Genomic DNA, 9,648 nt, shown 5'->3' on the forward strand with positions numbered 1-9,648 from the left:
GGGTTGTGGGGTGGGGGACACCGTCCTGCCAGGCCGAGGGTTGGGGGGGTGTAGGGAAGCCGCCTGCCCTCCATCCATCCTCTGGAACACCACGGGGGGTATGCCGATGGCGAGGAGCCGCGGAGATTTCCTACCGGATCCCGTGCACTAAGCTGGTACCGGGGAAACAACGGCAGAGGGGTCAGAGGAGTCAGCGACTCCCCTCACCCCAGGCTGCTCCCTTCTTAGGGGAGGCTTCACCCTCTGCCCCACACCGATCCTGCACCCCTTCGCCTCTGTTTTCACCCCTTTTCTGGTATGTGTCCCCCCGCCTCCTCGCGTGGGAGAAGAGGGCTTGATGCTTACTGCAATTTTGTCTCCAGCAGGTTCAGCTTCTGCTGGTCGACGTAGCGAGAGAAGAGGGAGATCAGGTTTGAGGGGGTGGACACTGGCTTGGCCAAGGCCGCCTGAGGGATCCGCAGGAGCTCCCGGGTTGCCATGAGCATCAGCTCCGTCCTGCCGGAGAGCCACACAGGAGAAAGGAGGAGTGAGAGCCGTTGGGTGCTCCGCGAGCTGGGCATTCTCCAACTCCCCTCAGGGGACCGGGGTGCCCCTGGCTACGCACACCTCACAGAGTTTTGGCACTAGAACCAAATGGGAGGCTGTGCCGTGTCCTCAAACACTGGCCTCCCCGCAGAAAAGGGTCCTGCCTGGGCTCGACAGCCTCACCGAACCCCCCGCACCGAGACACCCTGGCTGCTCCGCAGGGCCTGGCCTCCCACCGAGGATGGCCTTCTCCCCCAGGGACTCGTAACGCAGCGACGTGCCACACAAGAGCTTGCGGGAAGAGTGGTTAACGCCATATCGCACGCCTTGGGCTAAGCAAGACTCGGCAATCTCGGATCTGCTCAGGCTAAAAGTGTTCCAGCGGCTCGGCTGAGGTAATAGTTTCCCTGCACCTCTGAGGGACCGACCCTGGCACGTCCCAAGCCATATCTATCGCTTTCTGCCTCGGGCCTGCCTTTCCTTCAGCACCGTGGCTGTTTCTGGCGCTGCTGCCGAGAGACTGCAATTAAACCTCCTTCTTCATCAACTCTACCTCCGAGTCCTTCGGACCTTGCACGGCGCAGTGTCCGACCCCAAAGGCATTGCCGCCTTCTGCCCCCAGCCCGAGGCGCAGCCGAGGATGGGCACTCACCACTGGTTGTCCTGCATTAGCTCCGTGTTCGTGTCCGAGCTCTGCAGTTCCTCCCCACGGCTCAAGACCAAGAACAGCAGGGACAGGCCAAACTGTGGGGAGAAAGGGAGATGTCCTGCTGGTGCTGTCACAAGCCATCGCCGGCCTCCCGACCTCGCGAAGAAATACGTGCGGCAGCGGACAGGCAGGGCAGGGCAAGCTTTTCTCCCCCCACTCCTCCCCTCCAAGCATATTTTGAGTAGGTCTGAGAAATCACCTCCACCTCCCAATCCTCCTGGAGATGGTGGCACAAGCAGGAGGATCCCCAGCTGCCTTTGCAGGCCCCCAAGGAGGAGGAGGAGAAAGAGGAGGCTGTTTATGGGCCTGAGTCACAGCAGGCATTGTGGATGGCTGCATGAGCAACAGACTGCTCCTTGCCCAGCTTGGAGGGACATCTTCATGAACCCACAGATTTCAGGGCAAGAGCCCGCAGCCCAGTGGGACAGACAAGGGAGCCAACTGTCAGACTGCAGCGGAGTCCCAGGCCAGCTCAAACGGCTGATTAATCTGCCAGACACCCTCGTTAATCAGCAAGGGAAGGGAAGAACGCCAGGGGCTGGCAGCCTGTGGCTCCTGTGCCGTTCCTGCACCACGGCTGCATCCAGCTCTGCCATCCAGTGCTGGGAAGCTGCTGGGGAACTCAAGTTTCCCAACTATGGGGAGATATCAGGACCTGCCGGGACGGGAGGGATGAGATGGGCCCACCTGCCCCAGGGAGCAGAGCGAGGGAGAGAGGAGCACCTTGTTTTGGAGCACAGCAGTGAGGTGCAGGTTGGTGGGCGCTGGCGCGGTCGCGCTTTGAGGTAGGTTCGTTAGCTGCTGCACAAGGCTGGTGACCGTCCCCAAGGGAAGGTGGTAGAGGACGTGCGAGAAGGGCCTCAACAGGCAGGGCAGCACCTGCGGAGAGAGGAGCGGAACTGTGACAGCAGGGAGACGTGCTTTCCCATGGCCAGCTGGCTGCCCTGGGGCCTCACGGACCCCGACAAGACGCTGCCTCGCAGCTACACAGACACCAGCAGCACCTCCACGTTCAGCCCCCCTCACGTGCTCAGCATGGGACTTGCTAACAGCATTCCCCCACATCAGCACAGGCCCACTTTAAATTCAAGCAAGTCTTTTTCCTTCTTAAATTGTCCTCTTTCACAAAACAAGCTCAGATTTATTCCACAGATGCCTGTATTTCTGTTCCCTATGTAAAAAAGATTGCAAAGGACAGATGAGAGCACGTCTCTTGGAAGATGCTGGCCTCTGCTCTCCATCTCTGGAAGATGGAGTCTTCTGTTGTCACCCGATGAGTCAGAGATGCAGCCCTTTAGACAAGCGTTCAGCCAAAAGCTAGGTTTGTTAAACAAAGGCACCATTTATCAGAAATCCTCCTCGCTTCCTTCTCGGTAGCGCTGGGACATGCCGTGCCAGCCGGCAGGCACAGGAGACAGGCCCTGCCAGGAGCTCACGGCTCCTGCAACCTCCCCAGGCCTCTGGCAGTCTCCCAGGAGAGGCAGAAATGACCATCCTTAAGACACACGATGCTGTTTGCCATCTTCCCCAGTGAAGGGGAGGACATCCGGCTCCAGACCCCGTGCCGAACCCCCCGCTCACAGCGAGCGAGGGTAATCCTCCCAGCCCCTGGAACCTCACCTCATCCTGAGCATCCTTCTTGATGAGGAAGGGCAGGTTCCTGGCTGTCGCCATGAGTACGTCGGCTGCTTGCTCAGGTGACAAGAAGGGGAGGATCCGGGCTACGAGGCGCTTCCCTTTCCGGATGCACATGATCTGCATGAAGTGGTCATCGCTCGGCCTGCCGTGGAGAGGAGAAAGGTGCCGAACCTCAGCTGGGAGCGTCCCAGGGAACACCAAGCGTTCCCATGGGTACCCCACAGCCGGCCCTGCACTGGCACCAGGCAGAAAACACACCCGCCTCAAAAAACATCCCTGGGGAGGGAAAAATAATGCAGGAGCGACACCCCTAACCCTAACCTCTGCCTGTCTGATGGGCTGGGCAAGAGGACAAGGCTTGGTTCCCTGCGGGGCAGCAGAGAAGGAGCCACCGAGACCCTCTGTCCTTCCTTGCCCATCTGTTGCTGAGGCTGCAGGTCAGGCAAGAGGTGACAGACTTAAAAACAGGCACCCAGAGATGTGCCAGGGCACAGAGCTCAGGGCAGACAGACGCCCAACAAGCATGCAGACAGGCACTATTTGCAGCACCCAAGCTGCAAGGATGGAAGTTGTTATAGGATCATAACCACAGCGAACAATCACATGGGGAAAGTATCAAAAAAAAAAAAGTTATTTCAGCCCCTAGTTCCCAACACACACCCCTGGAAGAGTCAGCCTGAGTCTTCTTCAGGAAACAGGTCTCTGGAAAGCCAGTTTCAGCAGCTGTAAGTGCCCACGGACTCTGTGAGCTCCTGACAGTGACTGAGTCGCAGACACCACCTCTGCTTACCTCTCCTGTCCGGGCGCCTTCCCCCTCAGATTGTCATACATATCACAGATCTTCTGCTTTCTCTCGCCCATCAGGGCCGGCCGCTCACCTTCCAGGCTCAGGAGATAGCGTCTCTCATAGTCCTCCACGTCCAGGAGGAGGCTGTATGTCTGCAGGAGAGATGGCGATCACAGCAGGGCACAGGGATCTGCGACAGGATCTGCTAGCCCAGCTCCACAGAGATCCAGGATGTGCCCGGCCCCAGCCAGGGCCCTCCCATCTCCTTTGCTGCTACAGGAACAGCATATTTTTGCCCAGACCACATCAACAAAGCCTCCTTCAGACCCAGTGTGAGAGCAGTTTGAGCAGAGACTCTGTGACCCGCCAGCATCCATCCTCTTGCACGGTGGCTGCAGAGAGCTGAGGCATTACTGCCTTGCAGCTGTGAGTCAGTAAAAGACCCTGCAAAGCCCATCCAGGCTGTTTTGGGGCAGGGCGAAGGCACGGCTGGTACCTGGCTCCAGCCTTTCCACTCCAGGACCCCCCCTTCTCCTGCAACCTGGATGTCCAGAAGAGTTCATCGGTACCACGCCATGGTCTCCCTGGCCCCTCCTCTGCCCCAGCCTACCTCGTGCCCCACCACAGATCTCCGAGTCCCCCTCGAACTCACCTTCTCGATTGTGACAAGGGTCTGGCGCCTCTTGTCTCGAACCTGCTTCTCCTTCGTCTCCTGCCAGGGAAGGACAGCGAGTCAGGGCCGCGGGCAGCTCCCGCGCTGGCCTGAGTGCCAGCTGCAGAGCTGTGTCAGAGGGGAAGCAGGCCCAGAACTCACATCGTCTTCACTGCGGGAGGTTACCACTGCATCGATCATCTTCCGGGGGTTGTTCACGCTGGAGACGGTCAGCTTCCCCAGCGAGCCCTCAAACTGCACTGCAGGAAGAGGGGAGAAGGGAAGCAAAGGGAGTCAGTCCGGGCCTGACCCCACCTCACCTGCCTTTATCTCTGGCCCAAAAGTAGCCCTGTGGCTACCTCCAAACTCCTGTCCTGGCCCAGAATGAACCACCACCACCCTTCACCCGCAGAGGTCTGGGCCATGTGGAGGAAGGAACGCTTACCTGGCTTGTACGTGTGCTCCAGCTTAGCCACCTGAGGTGTGATGAGTTTAGTGCGTTCCTTCTTGGGACCATCACCGTGGACTTCCTCTGCTGCTGCTAACTTCTCCAGCTTCTGGAAGTAATTCTGAGGCAGGGAAAGGAGAGGCTGAGACCTCCGAAAAACAGCTGGCAAGAACTGATGCAACACGTGCCTCTCCCCGGCCTGTGCTCCATCCCTCGCCCATCACTTACTGATCTTCCCAACATCAGCAGCAACATTTTACACCACTGTTCTTCCCCCAGTACACGAGTGGATGACTGCATCCTCCTGTCTGTCATCCCTCAAGATTACAGAGATCAAGGTTCCTCCTCAGCCCTCTCTTTCTCAATACAAACAATGATGAATCTGCTCTCCCAGCTCCCAGTCCTTCCCAGCACACTCCAGTTAGCCTGCCTTGCCTTGCTCTGTTAGCACCGTGCCCAGGCTGGGCAGCGCGTGGCTGGGGCCTCCCACACCAGCGCTCACGCGCTCTCGCCATCCACCCTGGCCAACGTTCACCTCTTTCGCAACGGCACAGCTTTGTTGACTCGTGTCCCGGTTGTGGTTGCACCAGTTCCTCTCCTTTACCGGGGATCAGCTCACTCACAGCTCCCGGAAAACCTCTGTCAGCGCAACGCCTCCTGACGGCCCCGGAGCAGACGGACCAGCTCCCACCAGAGCCCAGACAACCCACAGCAAGCACTCAGCCCCGCTCCCACTGCACCCCTGGCCCATGGCGGAGGACAACTGGACCGCTCTGACCCATTTCACCGCACTGGTGACTGCCCTCTCTGCTCTGCCCTGCGCTCGCGGCTGCACCGACTGCTCCAGGACCTTTCTGGGCGTGCGGCTGGCTCCTCTGCACCCCCTTCATGAAGATAGGGGCCAAACCTCCCGCACAGCTGACGGCTGCCTCAGATACACTCCCAGCCACCCCACAAGCCCCGTTCAATCTCCCAGGTATCCTACATAGCTTGAAGCCCTCCGCAAATTTCCCCTGCCTGAGGTTGCCCTGTGTAACCTCAAACCCAGCTGAGCTTTGAGCATCTACCACTGTCGGCAAGAGCCCAGCCGTCACCTTGCTTCGTTTGCTCCAACTCTGGCTCCTCCCAGCCCTGTCTGGTGCTCCCTATTCTTGAACTGGAAAAGAGCAGGAGCAGACTCTCCCCATCCACCTTCTCTGCCTCATTCTTTGGACCCCATGGGCTTCACCACCACCCCTGCCAGACTAGAGTCCTCCTTATGCAGCCATTCCCTGCCCAGGGTGCTCTCCTGCATTTTCCATTTAGCAGCTTCCCTGTCTCCCATTCCAGGTGTTTTATTCTGCCACAGTCACGTGCAGCTTCTGATGTAGAGGAGCTGCTCTCTTGTTATCTTGGGCCTCCCGCTGCACCCTCCAAATCCATGCTGCCAGCATCCCCCAACATCTCGTCACCCCTGGAGATCTCACCCAAGAACAGGAAGGCAGTTCTTCCCTTGCCGCTGCCTCCCTTCCCTTTCCTTGCTGGGGATGCTCACCCCACCCCGTCCCTCTGCCTTCCTCCTCCGGCATGTTCCCCGCGACTGGATCTAGAAATGCTTCCTCCACTGCATCACTCTCGGCACTGGCATCCCCTTCCCACCCAGCGCCCCTCGGCACAGAGGCTACACCGGGAAGACACCGGTCCCATTAAAGACCTGCCCTGCCGGCAACCACAGGCACGGGACATGCAACGGAGCAGGCTGGGCGCTTTCCCCCTCCCCGGTACCTGGTAGTAATAGTCATCCAGGTAGGGATCAGTGCTCTGCAGCTGCATCATCTGGATCTTGGACACCCAGTCCTTCTCCCGCTGCAGCATGAGGTTGGCGTAGGGGTCTTTGCGCATCTGCTCCTGGTGGCTGCTCCGGTGGCCCCCTCGGTCCCCCACCGAGCCGTTGAGGCTCCGGTGCTGGCTGGCAGGAGGCAAGAAGGGCACCCGTGAGCACACAGGAGCTACAGGAAGGGACAGAGAGCGGTGCACAGGCTAGCCCCGGCAGCACAACCCCCCCGCAGCGGAGGGGCGATGCAACCCCCCTCCACAGCGCCAGGCAGCCTCCTCTCCCGGTACCGGCACAGGGCCAGCACTTACTTTCGGTTCTGCTGCTGTCGCTGGTGCAGGAGCCGGCGATGCTGGGGGTGCAGATGGGTCGTGTCTGGTCGGAACATCTGGGGCTGCGGCCTGGGGAGAGCAGGAAGTCTCAGAGGTGGCTGCAGAGAGCGGGCAGGCTGCCGGGAGAAGGATGGCACCTACCTCAGGTTCTGCAGGTGGGATCCAGGGCCCGGTGGGTGCTGCGGCTGCGAGGGAGGTGGAGCGGGGGGAGCCCCGAAGAAGGCACGAAACCCGCTGGCCGGAGACATCATCTGCCCGACTCTGCCCTGGAGCAGCTTGGGATTGACGGAGGGAAGAGGGCTCCCGACCAGGCCAGAGACCCGGGCAAACTGGCTGGGGGACATTCGGCCGGCCTGGCAGAGCAGAGAAGGCACCCAGAGTCAGCCGCGGGGGAGATTTGGAGGCAAAGGGAAAGGCCCAGCCAGGGCGGCTGCATCTGGGACAGCCAGAAAGAGCCACGTAGAGCCAGCTCCCACAGCCACGTAGAGAAATGCAGGACCCTTCCCATGATGGGGGCCAGGAAAGCGCAGGAAGGGAGCGAAGAGGGCTTTACCTGGGCTCCTCCCAGCAGCTGTGCTCTCTGCAGGTGGGTGAGGACGGGAGAGACGCTGTGGGGGAACGGGTGGCCCAAGAGGGAGGAATTCTGGGGAAAGAGAAGGGAAGAGGCACCCCGGTCACAGCCGTGGCACAGCTGATTGCGGGCAGAGGGGGAGTGGGTGAAGACGAAGCCCCAGGAAGGGTGCTGCAGGCAGGCTGGGAGCCAGGCCAGGCTCCCAGGAGCAGGGCTGACCCGGGAGGATGAGGCAGATGGGCTGAACTATGGAACTAGAGACGAGCAGCCGGCTGGCTGTGTGTGAGAGCGATGGGTCCAGCACCATCAGGACCCGGAGTTGCAGGCAGGAGGAAGAGAAGTGGGTGTCGGGGGAGGTTCTGGGAAGGCTGGAAGAGCTCCCAGTGATGGGGCGCTTGAAGGCAGTGCCAGTAAGGAGGGGTGCAGAGGGGGCTGGGTACCGGTACGTTGCAGAGCTGGTTGGGGGACATCCTCTCGCCGTAGGGAGCGGGGTAGCGCTGCTGCATGGTAGCTCGGATGTGGACAGGCTTTGGACACAGGATCTAGGAGGAGGGAAGCAGCAGTCACCCTGTCAGCTCCCTGGGGACCAGCCTGCGCCCTCTGAGCTGTGGGCAGCAAGCAGGGTGGGGGGAAGATACCTGCTGGTTGAAATTGGGCACGGCAGCCTGCTTGGGAGGGGTGCCAATGGGGACAGCCCGGACAGGGGGGCTCCCAATGACAGGGGATGATGAACGCCGGGGCAGCGCCCGCTCAGAGGGGTCCCGCTCTTCTTCTCGAGCTTGCGGGGGTCTCTGAGGCAGAGCATAGTCCAGCACAGACACCGACGGCATCTCCTGCAAGCGGAAGGGGAGAGCAAGCTCCCCCCAGGATAACAGTCACTGACTGGGATGGGGAGGACTGGCACTGTGTGTCCCAGGGATGTTCCCAGGACGTGATGGCCACATCCTTCCTCCTACCAGGTCTCCTCTGCATCCCACTGCACTTCCCTGGGAGCCCCACGCGATGGTGGGAGTTCCTGGGGACCCCCAGGGCCTGCCCCACCGAGCCCACGCCACTGCCAAGACACCCGTTTGTGGTGACAGCGCTGCCTGAGCGCGGGGTGGGAATGCTCTGCCTTGCCGCCACACAGGCTACGTGCACACGCTTGGTTCCCAACTCTCGTCAGCCCTGAAGAGCTGGGAGAGGGCTGGCCGCACAGCACGCTCCGCTTGCGCTTAAAAGCCTGACTCTTAATTAAACCGCAACAAAAAAAAAATCCTCCGCCTTGAGGCACTGACATTCCCAAACCCTGACGGGAGCGCCGACATCCCTCAGACATCACCAGGGACCACGTATCAGTGATAACCCCCCCCCCAATCCAGCTCTCCAGCCTCCGTGGGGGGAACAAGGGGTGATAGTCTAAAAGGGTCTACAAATGAGCCAAACTGTGGCCACCTAGACCCAGCCAGAGGCAAGCAGAACACCCTGCTGTCCCAGGCTGATCTGGAGTACAGCACATCTCACCCCCCAGCGCCCAGCTCCCTGCCACGGGGGTTTGGGGCGTCACCCGCACCCCGGTACCATACCTGAGTTAGAAGCGGTCCCCGGATGCGCCGCAGGACGGCCGAGCTGTCCCAGATGCTGGAGTTCAGCCCTCCAGGCTGCTGGAAAACAGACAGGGAGTCAGCATGGCAATACCGGGCCCGTCAGCCCTTCATCCACCCAAACCCCGCTCCCACCTGTGCGGGGACCCTGGTCTGCACAGCCTGCATAATGGCAGGATCCTCCAGCTCACTATCGATGACCAGCCTGGTCAGCCGCTCCGCCAGCGTGTCCTCGGACTCGCCCAGCAGATCCGTCTCCTCTCCACCGGGTCCATCCTGTTCCCTGGCAGCCACCGGTTTGTCCTCCAGTTCCGCCAGTCGCTCGTGTGCCTCCTGCCAGTCATCGTCTGCAAGGGACCCGCGGTGAGGGACGCGTTCGGGGGGAGGGAAGGCGGGGGTGAGGGCACAGTCCTGAGGTTTATGGGGGCTGGGGGGCAGATCTCGGAGGGGGGTACGCGAGCGCTTACCGACAGCCCCGGCTCCAAAGGTGTCATCATTGAACTGGTCGATATCTTCATCTTCCTCCCCCAGGGCCTGGAACGCGTCTTCATCCTCATCCAGCGGACAGTCCTCCAAGGACTGGGGAGAGC

The 9,648-nt window shown here is 60.7% G+C and overlaps 1 protein-coding gene across 1 annotated transcript; it reads right to left on the bottom strand.

The window, feature by feature from the left end:
- Positions 1-6: 6 nt before the first annotated feature.
- PATL1 (protein associated with topoisomerase II homolog 1 (yeast)) lies at positions 7-9,642 on the bottom strand. The gene is made up of 18 exons (XM_010564244.1): positions 9,526-9,642; positions 9,194-9,405; positions 9,041-9,118; positions 8,114-8,308; positions 7,916-8,017; positions 7,458-7,547; positions 7,046-7,257; positions 6,884-6,973; positions 6,524-6,707; positions 4,757-4,880; positions 4,474-4,571; positions 4,312-4,371; positions 3,663-3,811; positions 2,855-3,014; positions 1,958-2,113; positions 1,178-1,269; positions 346-495; positions 7-152 (listed from the first exon to the last, which is right to left on the bottom strand). Exons 2-18 carry the CDS (start codon positions 9,224-9,226, stop codon positions 131-133), a joined length of 1,995 nt encoding a protein of 664 aa, XP_010562546.1. The 5' UTR covers positions 9,227-9,405; positions 9,526-9,642; the 3' UTR covers positions 7-130.
- Positions 9,643-9,648: the final 6 nt, after the last annotated feature.

This window comes from Haliaeetus leucocephalus, unplaced genomic scaffold (genome assembly GCF_000737465.1).
Source record: "Haliaeetus leucocephalus isolate CR32 unplaced genomic scaffold, Haliaeetus_leucocephalus-4.0 Scaffold177, whole genome shotgun sequence".
NCBI lineage: Eukaryota > Metazoa > Chordata > Aves > Accipitriformes > Accipitridae > Haliaeetus > Haliaeetus leucocephalus.